At 42.2% G+C, this 25,061-nt stretch overlaps 2 protein-coding genes and 1 non-coding gene across 6 annotated transcripts in view; 1 reads left to right on the forward strand and 2 right to left on the reverse strand.

The window, feature by feature from the left end:
• YES1 (YES proto-oncogene 1, Src family tyrosine kinase) overlaps positions 1–25,061 on the reverse strand; it is a 212,791-nt gene that overhangs the window by 120,300 nt on the left and 67,430 nt on the right. The window lies entirely within an intron of this gene.
• ADCYAP1 (adenylate cyclase activating polypeptide 1) overlaps positions 663–25,061 on the forward strand; it is a 44,604-nt gene continuing 20,205 nt past the window's right edge. The window contains exons 1-5 of one of the 4 annotated variants that reach the window (XM_081801545.1): positions 663–751; positions 1,081–1,191; positions 3,407–3,538; positions 3,995–4,093; positions 5,248–5,388. In XM_081801545.1, the coding sequence (XP_081657671.1) occupies positions 1,082–1,191; positions 3,407–3,538; positions 3,995–4,093; positions 5,248–5,388 (482 nt within the window). In that variant the 5' untranslated portion in view covers positions 663–751; position 1,081. Of the gene's footprint in view, positions 766–962; positions 1,192–3,406; positions 3,539–3,994; positions 4,094–5,247; positions 7,993–25,061 lie in introns of those variants that run through there. The other 3 variants (XM_006727782.3, XM_081801546.1, XM_081801547.1) reach the window with 3 other exon arrangements.
• On the reverse strand, positions 17,037–17,143 carry LOC115942601 (U6 spliceosomal RNA). Its single transcript, XR_004077237.1, has one exon. It is a non-coding gene; the product is annotated as a U6 spliceosomal RNA (small nuclear RNA).

The raw sequence follows: 25,061 nt of genomic DNA on the forward strand, positions 1-25,061 counted from the left end.
GACTAGGATGCTGACGTCTTTTTCTGATACCCGATCATTACGTGACTGAAAAAAAAAAAAAAAAAGGAAGTCATTCCATGAATAAAAATCGGAGCGCAACAGTGCAACAAAATATTCTGTACTTAAAGGCCACAGGCAGACAGATGTTGACAAGGAAGGCTCTTCTAAAACCACGTTCAGATAGATTTCTGCTAACTGCACATATAAATAGGAGCATAGGGCCGGTCACCTCTGTAACCACTGGCAGCAGCAGCAGCAGAAGCCGCAGCTTCAGACACAGCCAGAGGGACCTCAGAGCAGAGAAGGCGCTGCCGACTTGCACAACTGCCTGACCAGGCGGTTCCAGCAGACCCCGGCTGAGCTGCGGCCCTCCCTCTTCCTTCTTCTACTTCTTTGACTTTCCCTCTTTTCCTTAATCACTTACTTCTTTCTCCTGGTGGACTTAGGCCACTTTGTCTCCCACCCCCACTTGAGCTCCTCGCCTCCTCTTTCTTCCTTCTCCATCTCTCTCCTCGCCCCCTTCTCTCGGTGTCACGCTTCCTTCTAGTTCTGTGCGTCTGCAAACTTTTGAACAGAATACTGGCCTCAGAAAACAAGTCCTCCAGCTCCTCCTGCTGCTCCTGCTCATTCCTGCGGCTTCTCAGACACTAACGCCAGACGGTGATGCCTCTTGGGTTGTGACTCCAGCGCAGAAACTTGGAGGAGCCCTTTGCCCGCCGTCTTACTTGGCAACAAACCTCTCCTAGCAGCGGTAAGAGTTGAATGGTAAGGGGAAAAATATCTTACCAAACCAAACGACTCCTTTGTTGATTCTTTCACCCCTCAGCATCAGGGTACGAGTTAGCGTTCCTTCGCACCAGGTTTGGCGAGTTATCGGGCACTAGGTATATACATATTTTTTTCTCACTATAGCGAGAGGGAAGTGGCAGGGTGCGCACAGGCTGTCATTAAGCGGTATTCAACACTGGGAGCCGGAGCTTTGCTCTGTCCCTCCCCCAGCTCGGGGAGTTTCCTGGGGTTGGCGGGTGAAAGGCCAGGGGCGTTCTGACAGCTGTGTGCCCTCTTTTCCCTTCTGCGCAGAATGACCATGTGTAGCGGAGCGAGGCTGGCCCTCCTGGTCTACGGGATAATAATGCACAGCAGCGTCTACTGCTCACCTGCCGCCGCAGGACTCCGGTTTCCTGGAATCAGGTAGGTGCTGGCCGCCCGGGCTGAGCTGAGGCTTGGTTTCCCCTAACACTTCCTCCTGGTCGTCCTCCTGCAGTTGCGCGGTCCCGGCTATGACCATCTCCCCACCGGCTCCCAGTACGCCGCTGTCAGCCTGGGTCCGGCCTCGGGTCCCTGGCCCTGGACCCGGCTCAGCACAAGGTCCGGGCAGGCTCCACTGCGGCTCAGCGCCCCTCCCCCAGCCCAGCCCGCCGCAGCCAAGGGGCCGGGGTAAAGCAAGGGAGCTTCAGCCGGCTAGAGAAACCTCCCCTCCCCCAGCCCCGCCCGCGGGGGGCAGGGCCGGGCCCCGAGCTTGACTTCTTTTCCCTATTCTTAGCTTGAGTTAGGAGAACTTCTCTGGTGCCCGCAGCCAGGTTGGAGGGTTGAGCGTGAAGCTCCCGTGGACTTTGCTTTGTTACAGCTTGTTCTGGACTATCGGGGCGGGGTCTCCCTCTCTCTCCTCTGATCTCCCTTTCGCTTCAATTCGAATTCTTTCCCCTGGAAGAGCTTTCTCTCAAGTGATACATTTTCCAACTGCAATTTGAATCTCAGACTGTCTTGGGGAGGGGGAGTGTTGGCCGGGTATGGTTGAGGAAAAGCGATTTGAGAGAAGGAAGAACAAGAATGAATCTGAAAGGAAGGGGGAGCTTGTTTGGAGGTCTTGAAAGGAAAGGGGAGGAACGGATGAAACGGATGCAAGGCAGGAGGAAGAGAAAGCAGGCAGGCAGGCAGGACCAGGACAACCCTGCCCGCCCGAGGCTGGAGTAATCCTGGCTTTTTTCTTAACCCCTGGTTTCTAATCGGTTGGCACTGCCAGGTTCCCTACGCAGCCCCAAAGTTCTGGGGTGGTCAGCCTGAGAGTGGAAGCTCCCTTTGCAACGCAGCTTCCGCGCTCCGCTGGGCTCCCGGCTCCCTGCAGCTAGGAGCGCGCCTTCTGCCGGCAAAGCTGCTTCTCGGAGCCGCGCCCAAGAAAGGTCGTCTTTAGGGGCCGCTGACCATTGATTTGGCCGGAGAGATGGGTTCTGACTTCAATATTAGGATTCCAGCATCCGGACACGGGGCAGGGATGAAAGTGGCCAGAAAGACCCGGGGACTCTGGGAAGCTGGGCTATAGAAGAGGCGCGTCGCCGACGAAGGGTGGGTGTGGGGCTGACGGAGGCATGTGCTTGCCTTGTCCTTACTTCTCCACGGATGGAGGAAAGGCGAACAGAATAACGAAGTACGACTCTAAACCCTACTAGAGAGCGCTACTTGCCCTGGCCGCGTTCTGACTCTCTCCAGCGGCCCAAAGCGAGGGGGTTTTGCGTTTTAGCCCATCACTTCCCGTCCTATATCAAGGATAGAGGCGCTAGGCAAGGGCGACTTCGAGACCGCGGCGCTCCTGTTGGCTCTCCGTCCCCTGTTGACCCTTTCCCTTTCCGCCTCCCAACATCCCTAACAGATTAGCGCGAACTATTTATTTAGCGGATTTAAAAGTCCTATTTCACTCCTAGCAATTTTCAAAGTCCCGAGTGCCTGGCACTTTCCTCGGGCGAGGAGCACCAGAGTGCGCGGACATGCCACAGAATGAGCCACAGCCAAACAGTCTAAGTTTAGGGGCATCTATTATTCATGTTCCTGCCAGATCCTCTCCCGCCCAAAATAGAAGTCGGAGGTTCTCCGTGACCTACATCTGCGCGGGGAAGGGCTCCCCTGGGCTCAGAGGCTGGTGGGGGTGGCTGGCGGAGTCGGGCGCCGCACACCCTACCCATCCACCCTCCCTCTGTTTCTCTCTGGGCCTCCCTATCGGGTCTTCGCCTTGGCTACGTCTTGTCTCTCAGGACCTTTCTCGTCCCCGCCCGTGGCTGCTTGTTTGGGGTGGCTCAGGCGCCAGGCCCGTAGGGAGGTAGATCCTTTTCGATGGCCAGGTGTACCGGGTCGGCACAGACATCTCGGCTTCCCAGGGCCCTGCAAGGGCGACCCTTTATCCGCGAGAGAACGGGTCGGAGAGCAACTTGGAGGGATGGGGAATTTCTCTTGGGTGTACTTTCTTTCGCCTTCCCTTTACCCCCTCCTCCGTCCCGGAAGAAGTGTCAATTCTCCGTGGGGGGACCTTTAGAAAGAAGGAAAATCAGTCGCGAGCCCCTTTCTCTGGGTCCTTGCAGAGCCGGGGAGGGACTTATACTGACCACTCCTTCTACCTCCCCGACTATCCCCGCAGGCCGGAGGACGAGGCGTACGACGAGGACGGAAACCCGCTGCAGTACTTCTACGACTCTGACCCTCCCGGCGTGGGGAGCCCCGCCTCCGCGCTGCTTGACGCCTACGCGCTCTACTACCCCGCAGAGAAGAGGTACCACCCGCGCGGCCTCCGCTACGGCCCGGGACTGAGGTGGCGGGAGGGGTAGGGTGGTGGCCCACCGAATAGGTTGTTTTTCATAAAACCCCTCAAGCCTCTCTTCTCTCTGGCTGGTACCCATGAGAGCGACAGAAAGTTAGTAGCGGGTCGGTCTGTGTGGCCGTAAGGGTCGCGCGGGACCAAAAGGTCTGTGGCCCAAGGAATGGCCGGGAGTGCGCGCCCCAACCAGACTCGATGCCTGCCATCCCTGGAGGACAGCAGGAACTCCCGTTCCTAGCAGTCAGTCGCGGGAACATCCCGAAAGAGTAATTCGCTAGTTTTGTGCCTCCGGAGGGGTTTCCCGTCAGCCTCCCGAAGCGCCGAGGCGCGTGCGTGCCCAGCTGGGGGCCTGGGGCGACCTCTTGGGGACAAAGTCAGTGACCTTGGGCGCTCACTTTGCCTCCCCGTTAGAGATGTCGCCCAAGGGATCCTTAACAAGGCCTACCGCAAAGTACTGGACCAGCTGTCCGCCAGGAAATACCTGCAGACACTCGTGGCCAAGGGCCTGGGGTAAGAGTTTGCGAAAGAGTTAAGCGGCGCAGAACGGCGCGCGAGCTCCGGGGTGGGTGTCCGTGCGAGCGCGCGCGGGGTGGGCGGTGCCGCTCCTGCGTTCGTGCGTGCGCGTGGGCCCGAGGGTGCGTCTGCGCCGCAGGGTCTTCGGGGCCGGCGGGCGATCACAGGCGAAGGTTCTGATGTAGCGCCTTAAGTTTGGCGAGACAGTTCTGAGAGGCAAGAGGCAAGGAGAGGGCAAAGAAACCGGGGAGTTTGATCGTTTTGAATTAAAAAAACAAAGAAAAACCAAATAGTCTCCTTCCCTCCCCTCTCACCTCTCCCAGTCATTGAAAACCTTCGAGCTTCGCGGGACGATTTGCTATAATTTCTTCTAAGCATGATTGTTTTTTTTTTTAAACCATTCTTTTACTGTAAATTCAAATCGAAACCCAACAAATCCTCAAATTTGGGCAGTTAGGGAAACAAACAGTTCTTGCGCGTGCCAGACAAACCCAGAGCACACAGGGCTTGCGTGGAGCATCTCTCAGCAGAAGGCAACGTTTTAATAAAGCCCATGGGGAAACAGATTACATTTTTCGCAATGAATAATTCATGTGATGAAAAATATTGCCTACAGCCTGTCGACTTATATTATTATCATCACGTTTTTCAACTTAGCGTGCGGAAGGGGAGGAGTGCTCATGTCTGACTAGGAATTGCAGAATCGATGTAAAACTCCCAGGAAGCAGCCAACGTGGCACTTGGGGCTCTCTGGTTATTTTTTCTGTACCGGGGAGGGGGGTTGGTGGTGGGAGGGGTGAGAGGAACAGTTAGGACAAGTTAGTGCAAAAGCGCGGATGGTCAAATCTCAAAGGGCAGTGTTTGGGGACAGGTTAGGCGTGACTCGCGCATGCCTCTGGCCCGGACCTCATCTCGGGTCCCTTCCGTAAGGATTTAGTGCCAGGAAAGCCTCGGTGGGGAGGGAGGAATGAGGGGTTTCCATCACAGCCCTCCCCTCCGGCTGCTTATTGGCAGAGGAAGGCGGCGCGGTGGGCAATGAGAGCCGTGCCTTCCCTGAAGGCTCCCGCGTGGGGTGGGGCCCACCTGCTCCCCGCAGCTATTGAATCTGTGTCTCCCGCCCCGCCACCTCTTCCCGACCCCTTTCCTTGCAGTGGGAACCTAGGCGGCGGCGCGGAGGACGACTCGGAGCCTCTCTCCAAGCGCCACTCAGACGGAATCTTCACCGACAGCTACAGTCGCTACCGGAAACAAATGGCTGTCAAGAAATACTTGGCCGCCGTCCTAGGGAAAAGGTATAAACAAAGGGTTAAAAACAAAGGACGCCGAATAGCGTATTTGTAGTGGTGAGTTACCAGCTACCTTGTGTATACAATCCTGACACAATGACAAGTCACTTTCCCAACTGACTGAACAGTCATCGCTCATGTGTTCTATCCAAACATGTATTTATGTATGAAGTAAAGCCATTAAATGAATATTTTGATAATAATATTGTTTTTTCTTTTTACAAAGCACTAGAGAATGCACAGATATACTTTGTGGACCAATTATTGATATATATATTACAAATATATATATTAAGAATATTTATAGGTATAATAGCAGTTCATACAGAGTGTGCACAAGGATTGAAAATTCGCCTGAGCTGTTTATGTTTTTATATAAAATAAATAGAAAAATAGACAATCATTGTTTTGAATATTACTCCTATTTTTGTAAAATGGAATTAAAAGGATAGTATTTTTATCCACGACAGGCCTGAAGATATTAATACTGACCATTTGCTACTGTACATAACGATGCCCTGCTCCAGGGAGATTTGGAGGTAATGATTTGGGAGAATTGCTGAAGGGCATTCTTTCCTAGCGAGTCTCTGGGGCAGGTTGCTACAGTCTCAGCTGAACTCAACTAGGACTGTCCCCTTTTGTCCCCCTCGCTGGGTGGCAATTCCAATACTTCTGCTTTCGTTGATTCTACTTTTATGTGTACTTGTCTCTCTTCAGACTCTCAGCCCAGAGGAAATTCTCCTGATAAAAACAACAGCTCAATCCAAATTGTGCTTCTCCCCAGAATTCACACCACTCCCTGGGGGAAGTGTTGGGTTGTACAGAGAAGGGAGACTTGGTAGAAAAATCTCCGTTTTTTGTACTTCCAGGAAACTCAATATCCCGAAGTTAGGGCAATTGGAACAGAGTGAAGGAAATGTAGGTATATTGGAAGAGGCAGAGCATAAAGCAGTCAGAGGAGGACCCTGGAGAGGGACTGGTTTGGAGCTGCCCCAGGTCTGGGAGGCTGAGGGTAAGCCGAGTCCCACCATAGGTCCCCTGCCTGACTGACTTTGGGCGCTGGATATTGGAAATGGATGCAAAGTACAATGTGTTTTTCTCCAGTGCTGTCAATGCTTCTCATCTTGTGAAATGACCAGGATGCTCCCCTTTGAACCCGGCTCTGTAGGAGCCACACTTTTGTGATTTTCTGAAGACTCTTTCCCACCCTCTTGCACTGTTGAAGTACCGGTTACCATTTTTCATTCATTTCTCTTAAACTTGTGAATGCTTCTTACTTTTTTTGTTGTCTGATGCAAGCACTTATTGTAAAGTTTAGGAACCCCTGTGTAGTTACCACTAAGTAATTATGCACTAAATATGAACCTTTTGTTTCTTGTTTATTGAGTTTGTAGGTAAAATGTATTTTTCTACATTATGGCTTATTGCTTAGTAAAATTTATTTCATAAAACCAACCTTTGTCATATTAGAATGTGTAGTGTTCACATGTTGCTCAGTTTTTCTAACTGATAAATCATTTAAACCTCATCTTCATATGTATGAGTACTATATTATATTTGTGGTCAAAAGTGAGGTAAGCAAGCTCCAACAGACCTTGAGAACCTCCCCCTTGTATCCTTTCTTGGCTACAGAAAGCATGTCTGTCTGTTTCCTATCAATTCCTTGAACATGTGAGTAATCTCTATAAACAAAAGAACCTTCACCCAGCAACCAGATCAAGCTACAACAGGCAAACCAGCCAAACTCCCAAAATTCAGGCACAGATTCTTTTGGGAAAAAAAAAAAAAAGAGAACAAGAAAAGATTAAACATTAGCTTGTAAAGTTTAAAGGACCTTTCTTTTTCCTTTACGAATTTGATTCAGTATGAAGTCATAAATCAAAGAAAACAGAATTGGATTTGCATTCCCAGGCGGGATGGATGCTGCCAGGAGATCACATTGCAAACAGAGAAAGCACAGAGGCATTCGATCTATGCCTGAGTCCTGTGTATGGGATCAATCTTTCTTTAATTCTGCAGTCTCCTCAGGCAATGTGACACGGGATGCAGTTTGCAGCTTTAGTGCCTTTCTTCGCCTTTTAAATCGCCACGAATCACAGATGGCTATTTAGTGGCCCTACAATGCTGCAACACATCGGCTTGCATTTTAGTCTTAATTATTTGTTTCTTGGATAATGGGCAGAGTTTTCTGTATTTGTGTCAGCTGTTAGTGGTGAAATAGGGCTCTAGTTAACCTTTTATTTATGAAGTCTAATTTAGTGTTCCCGTGGCTAGTTGCAAGCATTTACAGTGATCACCCAGTTTAATCTTTTGTATACTTTTTAGAAATGCCAAGAGCCTTACTAACCTGGAGCAGATTTATGATATAGTGATAATTTAGGTAGATGTTAGTCTTGGAGCTCTTATTTTGTGTGCAACTGATTATAAAAACATCTTAACCAAGTATTATTACACACATGATATCTATAACTAGGACTTTGATAACTGTTATATAAAGTGTGTAAAATTTGTATGAATAAATTTTTGTAAACAATGCAACTTCGTCTAATGTTTGGAGAAAAAAAGACATTTAGGAAATAACTAAAATCTCTTAAAGAATTATATTTTCTTTAGCAATCATAAGATCTTTCATGTCTGGAATATATAAGCATCCATGTATTTTCATAAACTGTACTTTAATATATGCTTGATGTGTTAACTGAATTCAACTAAAAATTTAAAGTAGCTACTCAGATGGAGATGCCTAAGAAGATATTAAGTTCATAAATAGGCATGGATGTTGGAACACTTCTCGGATGCACCATTTAGATAAATTTCCATCCCCTAGTGTATATATACATTGCTCAATATTTAGAAAGTTACTATCCACTGGTGGGAGTTAGTACCTGGGTATTAGTTATGCTTCTAAAATAGCAATCTGACATGTTCTTTTACAAGTAACTCTTCAGACTAAATTGGTCTTGATAAAATTCTGCATAAAAATGACTTAAATAATCAGTTTTGGAGGTTTTAAAATATGTTTAGAGATCTACAAACAACTATTTTTGATTAACGTGCTTTGGGTGGAAGGAAAAAGAACACGAACAAGCAAAGAGTTAATTGAATACCTTTAAAAATGTATTTTGAAAGGACAAAATGTGAACAGTCATTTGTGGATTCTGTTTTATTAATTGAGATTAATGAACTTTAACCAACTGAGCCACCCAGGCGCCCAAGATTAATGAACTTTAAAGCAAAGCCTTCATATGAAATTCCCATGAATTTCTCAGTTGTGTTTATTTTGGAGCCCTTGATGATTTCTGGGCTTAAAAAAAATATTGAAAGTCATTTATAATAAGTCAAATACCATTTAATTTAAATTGCCAGAATTTCATCTTAAAAAATTAATGCATTCAATTAATAAATCAATAACTATGTCACAGTAATATTAAAGAATGAGCAAAAATCAGCAAGGATTCAAAAACTATCTTCAGAACTTGGCTCAGTATGTAAGGCCCAGAATCATATAGGGAGGAGCTTATGATCTAGAGATCTCATTTGTAGTAAATTACAAAAAAAAAATACAGTACAATTCATGTTTATATTGAATTTTATTTAATAAGTTTTTACTTCTCCATCTTTAACTGCCTACACCATTGAGCTGCTGGTGTGGTAAATGGAAGAATGAAGAAAAATAATTTATTTGGTTGGGGGCTAATGACTTGTCAAGAAAGTGGAGATAAACCCCAGATTGGCTGACTTCAAGTGAAGTTCATGTATATAGCACCTTGCTATATTCTCTTACGTGGGATCAATCAAATGATAGTTTTCCCTTGGAAGGCTTGATATATTTAGGTAGCCAAGAAGTGTGCCTTGTTGCTATTAGGTCTGGGAATACATTAATACAATACAGTAAATATTTATTGAACATCTAAAACCAGGCACACTGGTTGAGAGAGCTTAACACCTGGGAGTTAAAGTAGTATTTTTCCAAAGAATATTCTTCTGCTACAAGATCCTTATTCATAATGTAGATTGCAGGCCTCCACCAGGACACGTGAATCTGTGTTTTAAGTAAAAACCTTAGATTAATGGGCCCTAAATTTGAGACCACCTAGATTTAGAATTTGGTGACATACGTGTGCATATATGTGTGCTGAGACTGGGTGGTTTTTTTTTATGTTAAATAAGCAACAAGTCATGCTACCTATACACAGTAATAAATATATCAATAAGCTGTATTCTCCCAGGATGGACATTAGGTTCTTTGAAAAACTGCAGTATTTCTGGTAGATTATTAAAGCCATAGTTAGCATTATTTTACTTATATATTCTGGTTGGACATCTCTGTCAAAAGGGCTTCTGGAAGGAGAGTGATCCTATAAGTAGAGTCCAAAAAATCCAATCACATGACCAAGAGATGAATGAAATTAGAGAAACCGTGCAGCCATCTGGCAGTAAGTCTGCAGATCCAGAAGTCAACTTCGGATTGTATCATACCCAAATTTGGCTTGAATGTATCCCCACTACTGTTTGCAAGAGGATTTCCGTTGGATGCCCCGCTATGACCTCAGACTCAACCCTAGTGTTCACATGGTTACAAAATTAGGAACCAAGATTGAGTCTGAACTCTTCTCTTACATTGCAACCTTTTTTGACGACGAGAGGTGCCTTCTCCTCTTGCTGCTGCCCATTGGTTTGTAACTGGGCAGCCCAGTGTAGTCATTCCCACTGTTCCCCCAACTCAGTCCTTCCTCTTTGGGAGGATGGATTCATATCAGTCTTTGAAATGCTAATGTTCCTTTTCATCTCTGGACCATCCCTCTATGCCCCAATGTCTTTTCTCTGTCTATCCCATCTAAATATTCTGTAAGGTCCAGCTCAAGTCCTCTTTTTCTAGGGCTCTTCCTCAGCCTCTCAGAGTGACCATAGCTTCATTCCTCCCATGTCCACCCACACACTGTTCTCCTGTGACCCTCGCTTTCTGTAGTACTTCTTTTTTTTTTAAAGATTTTATTTATTTATTTATTTGATAGAGCACAAGCAGTGGGGGTGGCAGGCAGAGAGAGAAGCAGGCTCCCCGTAGAGCAGGGGGAGCGTGATGTGGGACTCGATCCCAGGACCCCGGGATCATGACCTGAGCCGAAGGCAGTTGCTTAACCAACTGAGCCACCCAGGCGCCCTGTAGTACTACTTCTGATCTCTAATTTCACACTGCTCTGCTTTGTTTCTTAACTGTTTTATAAGCTCATGGCTGTCTTCCCAGCTAGATGAACTCCTGGAGGCCGTGGCCAGTGCATTGCACTTTAATGCCAACATATTTCTGGGAACATAGTAAATATCTCTTTGAGTGACTAAAATAACCAGAGGACTTAAGAATTCACCATGGCATCTCCCCCTTACTCTAATAGGACAGCTACAAAGCATATATAGGAAGTGAAATTAACTTACTAATTAAGTGTTCATCATAAATGAAACTAGATCTCCCTCCAGGAAAAGCTATATAGAAAAGAATGCCAAATTAATTAGATGTGTTCCTGCCATAAGATAAAATGAACTTTAAATTCACATATAGGCAAAAGACTGCAAAAGACTCAAGCTCTAGGCATTTATTTTTTCATTCTGATAAAGAAAAGAAGGATTGTATTTTCATACTAAAAAGAATTTACCTTATGCCTCAAGACAGTAATACCTTTTCCTAGAATAAAAGAAAAAGGGGATTCTTGAGACACAGACTGGGAACTGGACTGCTCTTAAAAATGGTAATTTACAGAGTAGTTTTCTGCAGCTGCCAAAGAAACTTCTCCCATCAACAGAGATGTGATTTGAACATGAGTTCATAGACAGGAAAGAGGATATAATGAAAAATATTTTTTAACAACAATGGAACATTATAGTAGGTGCTATTATCTGGTCTAAATTTATTTTCTTCTTGGCTATATCTTTGCTATACATTACAGAATCCTAATTCAGGGAGGAATATTACCTATAAACCTAAAAGAAAATAGACGATATGAAATGTGTCTGTGCACATTTCTCCTTCTCTTATTAACTACCCTGATTTTTGCTCTGTTGATCACATGCCCCTCTTGGCTTTTATGGGATACTAACTCTAGATACAACTTCTAGATATAACTAATCAGGATAATTGTACTCCTGACCACAATTCAGGACTTGGCATGTGATCTATTTTAGGATAGTGAGATTAGAGAAGAATTTCTTTTTCCTGAAATTTTTGCTGGAGGTTTTTCTTCTGGGAAAGAAGTTTTACTTTCCTTCTGGGTGGTGTAGTATATAATGTAACACACCATATAAGAAGCCAGCCCTACAGTGGAGATGATACCAGGAAAGACAGAGAAGAGTGACAGAAGAACCATGTCCTTGACAACATCATTGAGCCCTTGAATCAAACCAACACTTAAGCCTGAACTACTACTGGACTGTTCTTTTGATATAAGCCAATAAATCCCCTTCTTGCTTAAGCCAGTTTTTGTTGTTGTTTTATTTTTTGTAATCTCAGTTAGGACCTGTGTTCCAAGTAATGGAAAACCCAATTCAAGCTGATTCATTATCTTTTCTTCAGAGCTCAGAAGAGGGTATTAAAACTGGTCTGCAGAAGTTCTGGCCAACAGCAAGTGTTACAAATCCCAGTGCCTCAAGACTTCACATTCTCTGCTAAAATTCTACTCTAATGTTTTAATATTTAAAAATTATAAAATGCCTGGAAGTGAACCCTAATAACTTTTTTTGACTATAGTAAGAGCTACACTTTGAGGAGCCCTCCACATCCTTTGCTACCAACTGTGCTACTTCTTTGAACCACTAGTGCCTTAGAAGTGCTCTGCTCTGAAATTTTTAAAAAACTCTGCTTTCTGAGTACAGACTACTATCCCGTCATTGCTGCCATTGTCTACATCCATGAACCTTGCAATAAAACACAGCAGAGAGCCACTTTGGAAGACAGTTTGGCTGTTTCTTACAAATTAAACATACTCCTACTGTAAGATCCAACAATCAGGCTGGATTTAGGTCTACACAGAAACCTGTCCATGGACGTTGAGAGCAGCTTTGTTCATAATTGCCAAAATTTGGAAGAACCAAGATGTCCTTCAGTAGGTGAATGGATAAATAAACTATAGTACATCCAGGCAATGGAATATTCAGTATTAAAAGTAAATGAACTATCAAGCCATGAAGAGATATGGACAAAATGTAAATGCATATTACTATGTGGAAGAAGCCAATCTGAGAAGGCTTCAAACTGTATGATTCCAACTATATGACATTTTAGAAAAGGCAAAACTTTGGAGACAGTAAAATGACCAGTAGTTGCCAGGGATGGCAGGTGGGGCTGGGGCTGGAGTGGAGTAGGGACAGGAGAGTTGAATAGGCAGAGCACAGGGGATTTTTAGGGTAGTGAAAAAACTCTGTATATTATGGATAATAACGGGTATACCATTTTATTTTTGTCTAAACCCACAGAATGTACAACACCAAGAGTTGTCTTAAGGTAAACTACGAGCTTTGGGTGATTATGATGTGTCAAAGTAGATCCATTCTTGGTAAAAATTGTACCATTCTGGTGAGTAATGTTGATAATGGGAGAGGCTATGCGTGTATAGGAAATCTCTGTACTTTTCTCTCAGTTTTGTTGTAAACCTAAAACTGCTCTAAAAAACAAAGTCTTAAAAAAAAAAAGACAAAACTCAATAGAGAGTCACGCCAGTTTTCTGACATTCTATCCTTCATTTTCATAAGCTACCTGCCTCTTTCTCCCTTCACTATTTCCTCACCCACCTTGGATCAGTTTAATGACCCTCCCTGGGACCCTAAATGCTTTCATTCTCTGACCATTTCTTCTACACTCACCTTAACACTTCTCAAACTTGGATGAACTCAACTGTGTGCTTTCTCCTGGTTGCTGAGGGGTGTTGGAAAAATCTGGCATCTGTTTTGATCCAGCCCTGGTTATAAATTTATGATTACCTATGTCTGTTGGATCTATAATGCATTCATTTCTAATCAGTTCTTTTTTCCATTTCCTGTACTTGTTCTTTTTATTCTTTAAGATCTTCAATTCATCTTGCCCTCTAACTTCATTGTTAACTTTGCCTCCCACTTTGTAAAAACAAAGAAAAACAAAACTACCTCAGTTTCTTTCCCTTTACCACCAAATGTTTTTTCACTTCAAGTTCCTATCTCAATTTCTTGCCATCTGTGTGTCCTCCAAAATTTTACTGAAATTTCTTTGTATCAAATTGTCCCATATTTTCTGAAATACCTCTGCAGTCCCCATTCTATGTTATCTAGCATCTCCTTCATTCATTAAACTTTCTTTTCACTTGAATCTACCGGTTTTCCCTCCTGCTCCCATACCTTTCTGCTTCTTTTCCCAGTCTTTTTATGTTGCCTCTTCTTCCTTCTTAAATGTGGATGGCCTCAAGTTCTGTTCTTCCTCCTTTTTCCTATATTTTATACTTTTCACTTATAGTATAGGTAAAATATACTTTTACCTTGGATGAGCTTATCTGTGATGGTTTGAAGGCTCTCAATTCCACAGCTCTTGTGAGTGAACTCAAACGTCCAACTGACATATTCATTCGATGTCCAATGGGTACCTTAAGCTCAGTATATTCCCAATGAAATCATTATCCACATTTATTCCTCCTCTCTGTTTCTGGCATTGTTATCCACCATGCTACCCAATCTAAATACCTCAGAGTATTCTTCCCTTTCCTCCTCTTCACTCATTCATTTAATTGGCCTCTAAGTCTTATGAATTTTCCAATCCTGTTTTCTGCAAAGCTCCATATTCACACAATCTTTTGCTGTTTTTGCAATAGCCTCCTAACATTTTGGCTCTAATTACTCCTCCTAGTCATTCTTCTCTGCCTCCAAAATGATCTATCTAAAACAAGACCCTGGTCATGATACGTCCCTATGCTGGCTTAAAAAAATTTTTATGACTTCCTGTAACCTATTGGTTGGAGTCCAAAGACTTTGGAATGTCTTTAATAACTTCCCCCCCAATCTGCCTTTCTCTTCTCATCTATCACCTTCTATTTATGGCTCCTTCTCCTTGGAATGCTCTTCTATTCTTTTTTTTTTTTTTTTCATGGTGAAATGCTACTGATCTTTCAAGGAAGGACCAGCTCCTTTCTCTGTTTTCCTGCTGCATTTTGTCATACTACTAGTTTAGTATTTAATTGCACACATGTCTTTTGCTGATAGGTTGAGAACCCAAGGACCATAATTATTCAACTTCCAATCCTTAGGGCTTGTAGTTTCTGGCACATAATGTAGTTTCAATCACTATTTGTTGACTTGGAATTAATCCCGTGGAAGTTGGTGAACAATTATTTTCCATATAGACAACAGGAAAAAATAAGTTATAACATGAAGGATTTTGGTTAGATATTAGGAAGGATTTGGGTAGCAACAAATGTCCTTTGAACGAAGAGTCAAAGCTTACTCCTTTGAATTCCCAAAGTGTCTCTGTCCTGAGGTTGTCTGAGTTCTGTAGGACTGTTTTCCTCTGTTTTTCTTGTCTTCTGATCCAAGTATGTGATAAATCTTATACTCTCAGGCGACAGATGGGAACAGTAACACAGAACTTGCACATAGTAGGTGCTCACTAAAAGTTGTAGATTGGTTAAATGACTATGAACTTGTTTTCTAGGAAAACATAGGCCTCCAATTTAGAGTCCAGTTCTTTGTAGTTGCTCAAAGGCCCCAAGTATATTTGACCTTGTGCATTGACTTGTGTGTCTCTAAAATGTAAGCTTTGATGGGAAATGGGAAAAAAAAAGCATTCAAACAATAGACATGAGACTTTCTTAAGTGGTTGGGAATTTTCCATCTGGTCTGTAGATGCAGAAGTTCTTGGATGATCCCCTGCTAAGATCTCTTCTGGCTATCTCACTTTGAGTGTAAAAAGGGATCATCAGAGGAAGGCAGTCTCACTTCTTTACTGTCATATACTTTCTTGCCTGTGGAAACGAGATGCTTGGTCCTACAGTGAGCTGGGGAAATAAAGGATGCTTTTAGCATTAATTAGATGGAAGCTATCTTGGGATTGTGATTTTGCAAGGGGCACATCTTGCTCATATAACTTTCATTCTCTGAAATGAATTATGGAAGGAGCTGGTAATCCCATTTGCAGATTCTATGTTCTGATCATGAGATTATTTATTGCGCTTCAATTAGAGAGAGGGAAGGAGAAGAAACAAAAATGTGAATGAGTTCAATTTGCTGATTGCTAGACATCCTAGTAGAAAGGCTGTTGAAAAAGATATTGAAACTGCCAAAGCAAGGCTTCTAGATTCCCATAAATCTAATCGGTACATGTTTCTCTCTATTATTACTGGTAATGGGGAGAGGTCCTGCTTTTCTTACAAGGATCTTTGTTTGAGATGTGGTAAGGGAGAGTGCCTTTTTTTAAAAACAGTTTAAAGTTAACAAATCCATTTTAATGGAGTCCATGACGTTACTGTGACGGGCATCCTACCATAGAAGGGAAAAAATAAACAAATTTATGAAGTAAGGGTTTGTCTGATTATACCTTGAGATAACTAATTTGTAGTCATTCTAAACAAATTATCTCTGTGTAGACTAGAGTCATTTAGACTTTAGGCTTAGTTTTGCTTTTCATTCGAGTGATCTAAAAACTGTAGGCAACTTGATCACCCAACTGTTGCAAGAATATTCAACTCAAGTCTCTGAAAATATCTATTCTTTCTGGTTCCTTTAGATGACCCTGAAGAAATCCTTCAGAGAACTGGGCTGGAGACTTGGTGAAAATGAGCACTTGGACACCTACCATATTCTATCATTACTGTGATAAGCAGAAAGGATCTATTTTTAGCAAAGGATATCAGAAAATATCAGGCTGGAGGAGATTTGATGAGCATGATTCTCCAGGCCTTCCAGTTCCTTGGGGATGTGCTTAGGAGGGTAGCCTTGGTCAGTTGCCTGCTCAGGGGTAGGTCTTGTTAGGCAGAGGGAAGACCAAAGTCATAGATTTCCAAATCTCTTTGACTCCCAACTAAAATACTCCATACCCCAGCTTAATTACTTATATGGTTACAGAAATTATCTTTAGCAAGCAAGCTACCTGTGTCCAATATCCTAATGTATTTTCTTATTTTATAACCCTTTGACCGTTGTGCACAGATTATATAATAATGACCAGACATCACCAGTTTCCAGGCACATGGAATGAAGTATGTGAGGATGACCAGTCTGAACAGACACAATCAGTTCTGAGCAGGACCATCTACATATTATGTGGGACCTAGATAAAATGAAAATGTGGAGCCCTTTCTAAAAAAAATCCTTAAGAATTTCTAGGCAACAACAGCAGAGTATTAAACCGAGCGCAGGTCTGTTCTGAGCTCAGGGTCCAATGTGACTGTATAGGTTGTAAGGTCATAAAGGTGGCCCTGGTTCTAGATCTAGGCAGGCTGAGTACATTAGGCATCACTAGAGCCTACCCCAGAACCCTGTCTTTATTTGTTCTTAAATGCTCTATTCTTATTGTGTGTATGTGTGTTATTTTGATATGCATATAATTTTATTGTCAATTCAGTTTGTCATTTACAGTGAAGTAGAGGGGAATAGATTTTTTTTTTATTGTGGTAAAAAACGTATGGGATCTTCCCTCTTAATTTTATTTTTTTAATATGGACTGCTTCACGAATTTGCGTGTCATCCTTGCACATGGGCCATGCTAATCTTCTCTGTATTGTTCCAATTTTGGTATATGTGCTGCCGAAGCGAGCACTACCCTCTTAAATTTTTAATTGCTTACTATAAACACAAAATTGTACAGCAGATCTCTAGAACCTTTTCACTTTGCATGTCTGAAACTCTATACCCATTGAACAGTGATTCCCCATTTGCCCCTTGCACCAGCCCCAGGGTAACCACCATTCTACTCTTTGATTTGGTGAGTTTGACTACTTTAGATACCTCAGATAAGTGGAATCATGCAGTATTTATCCTTCCTTGACTGGCTTATTCGCTTAGTAGAATGTCCTCAAGTTTCATACAGGTAGCATATGATAGGGTTTCCTTCTTTTTTATGACTGAATAATAGTCCAGTGTGTGTGTATGTACCCCATTTTCTTTATTTGTTTATCCATCAGTGGACATTTAGGTTGTTTCCACTTCTAGGCTATTTTGAATCATGTTGCATTGAACAGAGGAGTGCAAACACCCCTTATCTTCATTGTGTTTTAATTGGTCTGAATATCACTAATAAATAACAGTGCATTCTTTTGGAAATAGAGTTCACCTATTAAAATGAATAGCATAGAATAATTTTACTGGTTTTGCAGTCTACTCTCTATTGAAATGACCACCTTATGTTACCCAGCTGGCAATGCAGGCATCAATGCAGGCATTCCCGAGAACTGGACTCATTCTGGGAGAATGTGAAATGGTCCAGGCCCCATGCTGTATGCTCTGTGAGAGTAAGGGGCACATTGGTGCTACCTCAGCAGCCTCTATAGGGTTGCATCCCATCAATAGAGTAGAAAGATACCACTCTGAAAAGGATGCTGTGAGACTGAATAAATATTTGCCATAGGGCCTCAGCTCCTCCAGGCAGAGAGGCCTGGGGCATTCAGCTATGAGTACGTCTCTATTAAAAGTTAAAGCTTGAATTACATGCGCTAGCAATGCCTCTAACAGCATCAGTAGGCTCTTTGCTGACTCTGGAATCTGTTCTCTTGTTTGCCTGAATCTTAGTTGTTGATGAGATTCCTGATAAGAATGTTTCTGGGTCTTTTACTCACACAATTTTGTTTTGCTTCAGGGAGAAAAATGGGAAAGTTCAGGTTGCAGCAGTTCCCCTTTGTGAGGAACAAATAGCTTGGTTAAATATGCAAGTGGAAAGGGAAAACAAGAGAGAAAACTGGCTAAGTGAATGCTAGTCCAACCATGATAGATCTTCTAACAAGCTCTGGGTACTTCTGGCTTTCTCAGTTTTGGTCACTTTGCTGATCAAACCTGTGAGCTGGTGAATGAGGGTAATGCTTCCTTTTATATAGACAGACCTAAGTGTGTAAATCACCTACAAATGCTGTTAGGCTATTTGTACCTGTAGAAGCTTCACTGAGCACCTACATATACTATGAATTCTTTCTTTCTTGTGTGGTGCTGAACATTCCTTTTGTTCTAAAATTCTGTGACTTTCCAGTCATCTGTGATAATGAGGAGTGGCTGCTATTATCATATTTTAAACTTGTGAGCTGCTGTGGCTCTCTCCTCTCTAGCAGTGCTGCTCAGGAAGGGTCAGGATAGAATTATGTGCAGGAGTACTCAACATGGAGCACTGGGATACAGCTGAGGAGGGAGGGCATGGTCCCAGGGGAGTGGCAGCAAGTGGAATGCATGTTCAATGAATCAGCAAGGCAGTTCTGTTATTTATGTGATATTTGGGCATGAACATGACACTGCCTCTTATTCTGTGATCTTTCGGGAGCTAGGAAACCAGCCTTTTATCGGTCTATTCCTTAGAGTATTGCCTGCAGGGTACTGTGTTTTGGTCTTCACATCTTAAGGTGTGTGTGATAAAATTGGAAAGGGACCACAGATGAGCAATGGAGTTGATTAAAGGCATGAAAAATAGGACTTATGCTTTACAAAGAGCTATCAAAGGAGTTGTGGCTGTTTTACTGGAGAGGAAATACTGAAGGGATTCTTAGTAAGCTTTGAAGTATTAAATATATATTTAAATGGCACTGATTATCTCTTCTTGAGCAGACCTAAGAAAGCTGGTGGATAACATTTAAATTAGATACAAAAGAACGCCTTTTTAAAAGGAAAGATGACTGAACAAGGGAATGAGTCTCCTAAGAAAACTGAAGAATACTTCTTTTTTCCTGTTCATGGACAGGCTAGATGATCACATGGGTTAGATAGTGGAGGCTTCTCCCAGAATCTGTATTCCCTGGTCTCAGATCTTCCTTTGACCCCACAAGATGATGTTAGCAACATTCTCTCTTGGATTAGGGGGGTTGGGATACCTTCCTTACATAACTGTCTTAATATTTGCCTCCCTTTTAAGTTTCTCCTTTAGCCATTTGCCTTATGTTTGCAGGGACACTGGCTTCCCTGATATATTACAGCAGCCTGTGGACTGTTGCTAGGGGGCTCGGGCCAGTTCTGACCATAGTAAGTGGAAACCAACTAATGCAGTATAACCACATCTGTGCATGTTGGAGGGGACAGAATCCCCCACTGCTTGGCCTGACACAAGTAGGCAGAAAGATGTAACAAGAAGACTGGATGGATTTTGAAGACCATGGTTTGCAGCCTGGTTCTGCCATTTCCTAGTTGAGTGACTGTGGGTGAGTGACTCAGTTACTGAATCTCATGTTCTTCCTCTATAAAATGAGGATGAACATAACAATACCTACTTCACTGGGATTTTATGAGATTCACATGCCATGGGAAAGTTCTCTGTAAATTACAGATTCTCATGCAGCAGTCAGCCTTGACCACTGGTCAGGGTTAGCTTTTTGCTGATACTCACCTGATTTCTGGTGTCCCTGTTCCTCTTCTCTGCTACCTGCTCCTTCATGCTGGACCCTCATGTAGCTGCTGGACTATTCAGGTTTCTGTCTTCCCCCTCCCAAGTAATATTTGGGGCTTCTCAAGTCTCCATATGCAGCTTTCCTTTTCCTCATTCTTTCAGAATCCTAATCTCGAAGAGATGGCAACAGTGGGTGGTAGTGGGTTGGTCAGATTAACTTCTCCAGTCACTCAGATTTTAAATGTGCATCCTTTATGAGATAACACATTGTCCTAATCCATGAAAACACCTGCGTCTTTAAGAAGGCCCATTAAAGAATGAAGGTCATGCTGGTGATAACTGGAATCTCAGCCTTCTGACAAGCCTGTAGGGGTGTATTTCTGGTAGAGGGACCCCATGAATCCCCAAGTTACACTATGAATGGCATTATCTGAGGAGCCAGGGACAGGGTCTCCCTCCCTAACATGCATACTTACTCACATAGCCTCTCTGAGAATAGTCAATTCAGAGGTTAGGCTGGGGGCAAGTCAGAGAGCTAAATTCTGAACACTTGTCAGTGAAATAATGCTTCCTCTTAAAATAGCTCAAGGATGTTTCTGTGCAAGGTGCTTTCTGTGGATATTTGCATATATATTGTATTAATATTATATATATAAATATAAAATCTATGTCTATGCATAAGGTGTATCTTTAGCTACAGCATGTATAAAAACATATATTTAAGCACATGCCCAAATATAAGTCATGAAACAAAAATGATTGAACTCACATAAGTTATAATATTTATGTCCTAAGGGTGGCTAAACTTAGCTACAACATCTAATTTGCAGTGACGTCTTTCTTTAACAAGTTTTATAAGAGGGATGATTTAAGTCAAGGAAGAATAGTGACTCATTCACATGGTGGGCCAGTGGCTGAGCTAAGTTTAGAATAGAAGGAATGCTAGGATCTTCTGGGGCTTAGAGTTTTACTGTGAAGTCATTTTGCTCTTCCACACTTTCTTTTATCATTCATTTAGGTAAAACTAGGAACTTGTAATGCAATAGCAAGATTCTCATTTTCCTTATTTAATTAGTTCACTTAATATAGCTCTCTGTTTTAGGTTCTATTTTGGGACATCGTTTTAAATCGTTTGGGCTTGGTTTGGTTGTTTTGCAATTCATGGTAGATACTACCGAGTTGATTTTTACCTTTAAATTATGACAAAGGTAAAGGCCTCCAGCAATTAGATGTGGAAATGGGGAGACAATTGGGAAGTGTAAGAAATTTTTTTGCCTCCAAAGGGAGGAGTCAACGATTTGAATAATACATTATCTACATTCATTCAAAAACCTCTCATTTACTATATGAGCTAGGTACTAGGGCCAGAAGGCAGAGAAATTACCCTCAAGGAGCTCACATTATTCTGGGAGGAAGATGGAAATGCAAATAATTGTCACGCAGGGAGAGAAATATAATAAGAGAGGTATAGATAAAAACCTTACTGTGGGAATAGGGAGGAGGGATGAAGCTGGAGGGGTAGGGGTGGCTATTCCAGGCAGTCACTGACAAGTGCCAAGGCTTGGGGATGTGGTGTGTGTAAAGCAGTGTGTAGAGCATGGTGTGTGTGCAGCAAGGCCTAAGTGAGTCTCTTTGGATTTTAATAGTTGGAGCCATTTAAATGCTGAAAGGTTGCCAACTGAAATTGCTCCATGGGAGGCTGAATGGATGTTGCAAAGGGAGGGAATCTGGAGTCCATGACATTTTAAGATTCTTAAAGTTCTCTCTAAATGCTTCTCAAGACTCTCCAAAAGAGGATTCTGATACTCTTGTTTCTGGCAAGGTGAAGGATAGGTCAAGACTTGTGACCTGCATACCTTTTCATAGTAAGTCTCATGCTGAAGGGGAGCAGAAGATGCCACCCTAAAATAGGCCACTTGGACAAACTGATTATTTTGAATTAAACTTACTTAAGAAGCAGCTAGTACAAGAAAGGTACTCTGATCTCCTTTGTTCCCCTGGAAGAAGGAAATAAATCTTCCATGTGAAAGACACCCTCCCTGTGCCAGGAGGGTAGAAGGCATCCTTATCACCAGAGATGGGGAATTCAGGGCTGAGAAAGCTGTATAAACAAACCTTGTTATTTCTTCACTAATCTGCTACGCTAAGCCGCAACTCCTTTGTCTTGTCAATTCTTCACCAATTTATTGTTTCTTTGTCTAAAAGGTATAAAAGCTGCCTGCTTTGGTCACTTCTTGGACTGTCATATTTTTATGGGCAAACGAAATTTGTTTTTCTCTTGTTACTCTGTCTTATGTCAATTTAATTGTTAGACCAGCCAAAGAACTTATAAGGGAAGAAGGGAAAAGTTTTCCTACCCCACAATATACCGTGGTGTAGGCCCCATCCATCTGTGTTTTAACAAGCTCTCCAGGTGAGCATGCTAAAATTCAAGAATCACTGGTCTGAGGAGAGGGGTTGTTCCAGGAACTTCAATTCCTTAATTGACTCAGCAACTCCATGCTTCACAGATTTTCTACCTGCAACTGACTGTTGCTACCTCACCTGACCACAAAAAGCTGCTGCTTTTCTTGGCTCCTTGGTCTGAATAGGAGTCAACAATTTCTCACTTGTTCAAGCCTGGTCAGATTGGAATTTTCAAAAGGACCTTTACTGAGGGAAAGCAAAAAGGGAACAAATAATATTCAGAAGCATAAAAGCCATTGATTAGTATAGGGATAACTAAAAGTTCAGTAAAGTCTATTCACTTATTTAACATCTGCACTGAATATCAGAGACACAAAGATAAATTAGAAATGGCTCTAATGTTAAGGGGAAAAGACAACTATGCAAATAAATGTGTATAATGAAGCATGAGAGATGCTGTCATAGAAATCTGGCCTTTTCACGGGACTCATCAACAGAAGTGGGGCCAGGTTTTGTGGGACCCAAAGAATACAAAATTATGAAAAAAAAAATTAGGTGCAGGCCTTGAAATTCAGTCTGAAACTGCAGCTTCATTGGCTTGCAGGTCAACATGTCTTTCCTTATCACGGTTTAGGTGATAGCCTCTTCCGGCCAGGACCTGTCTGAATTTTTCTCAGTGACATATCTTTTAGATAGCACAGTGCCTGGCACTTAATATGGACTCAGTAACTATTTGTTGAAAGAAAGAATGAATCTATGAAACAAACTAGTTCTGTCTTTACCCAGACTAAGAGACCCCCAACTGCAATGACTTTGGTTTGATCTTAGTCCTGTGGAAGGCCTGGAGATAGCTCTGTCACACATAGCTTACCCTTTTCTCTCAGGGTTTCTGTGAAACCTGGACTGTCTATATGGATGTTATTACCTGGTTCTCTCATTTCCCCCTGAAGCCTGGACATGTGTGTGAGAAAGGTCCATGCCATCCTAGCTTCAAGGAGCATTAGGTTTGGTTTGTTGGAATGTTACTGTTACATTACCTAGGCTTCTTTGCTCTGGCTTCTGAAACTATTCTACTTGTTCTTGGTCTGTATCTCAGGCTCATGCTTAATTTAGCTGTGCTTAGTCATAAACCAGATGGTAATTGCTGGTTACACCAATTGGTTAAGCTTGGCTCTCTCATTAGGCTTTGGCTATAATCTGATTTGATGTTAATGTTCACTCTATGATTCAAAATGGTGAACTCCATCTTTTCTCAGCATAGAGGATTTATTTCCATATTTTCCATCCTCAGTGAGACTGTCACCCCTATCTGCTTCTCCCCTCTGTGATTACCTACTCACTTTCAGCATTTGGTTTAGATTGTATGTCAACTTAGACCTCATTTACAGAACCTTCAGGCAAGGCCTGACATGACCCAAGCAGAACTTTTACTCAGAGCATTGGCTGTTGTGATTCTCCCGAGTATTCTTCATAAACGCCACTTGGCACAATTTCCCATTGCCTTGGCCACACCACCAGTAATACAGCTCTTGCAAGTTTGTGCCTGTGTGTCTACAGGGATCTTCATATTTACTGCTTTGTCTTGTTGCCTTTGGGATTTCTAGATGGCTTTGCTTAAATTGCTTAACATTTGCCTCGTTCATCCCATCTTAAATTTTTCTCTATTGTTGGACATTAATTTGTTTCCACTTTAAAATAATTCTATGTTCTGGGGTGGTGGTAATAGTCTGCTTCTTTTTTGGGTGATGGTTCCATCGGTAGGTTCAGTTTGTGAAATTTATTGAATTGTATTGTTCTCTATAAATATGTTAAGTTTAATAGAAGATAGACAACCTATTAAATGTTATCAAAAAAGTGCATATTTGTACACAAAACTTTTTATTTCTTTCAGTTTTATATGCATAAATCTATTGGATTACAAACTTTAAAGGCTCCTGCTAAATTGTTTTCAAAGGAGTATATGAGTTTATATCCCCACCTTCAGCAATAACTCTTATTACTGAAAAAATACTTTGATAATATATAAGCAAAACTGTTACATTATTCTAATTTAAAGTTCTTTAAGTATCCATACATTTGAAATTGGTCCAGTTTAGAAACTTCAACTTATAAAAGTAATCTTTCTCTTTGTATGTTTACACATACATATGTATATATTTACATATACACACAAAACACATAAGGATATACATATCCATATATACATATATGTAAAAATATCTTATATATATCCATATACCCATTGTGGAAACACTGGAAATGTAGAACACTGGAAAGAAAAATAAGTCTAGATGAACTCTAAACTCTGAATGCTATGACCATAATATCAAAAATTTCATATCTAAGACCATATAGCAAAAGTCATGACAAAGGATGCTATTCCCAAAAATAATTTCTAATTAGAGCTGATTTTTTTTCTTAAATGAAAGCTTAGATACATTTTAATCTAATGAAAAGCACCCTGAAATAGTAGACACCATTGTTGCATGTCTACAAGTTCAATATTTAGACAATTAAGCTCTAGGGATAAAGAGATTCTTTTAGATAGGATTCCATTAAACATTCAAATGGTGAATATTTTACTCCTACTAGTTGTATTTCACTTAAAAAGTTGCAATCTCTTTGTAATTTTGAGCATCTAAGAAAACCTTGCTTGTTCTGGCACATTCTGAATTTTGTTTAGGAAACATTTCATTTGGGAACAAGCAACAATGGAAAATCTGATGACTCTCAGGAGTGATTGCTGCCCAGAAGG

The sequence above is a fragment of the Leptonychotes weddellii genome, chromosome 13 (assembly GCF_054177405.1).
Source record: "Leptonychotes weddellii isolate Sample4059 chromosome 13, ASM5417740v2, whole genome shotgun sequence".
Lineage (NCBI taxonomy): Eukaryota > Metazoa > Chordata > Mammalia > Carnivora > Phocidae > Leptonychotes > Leptonychotes weddellii.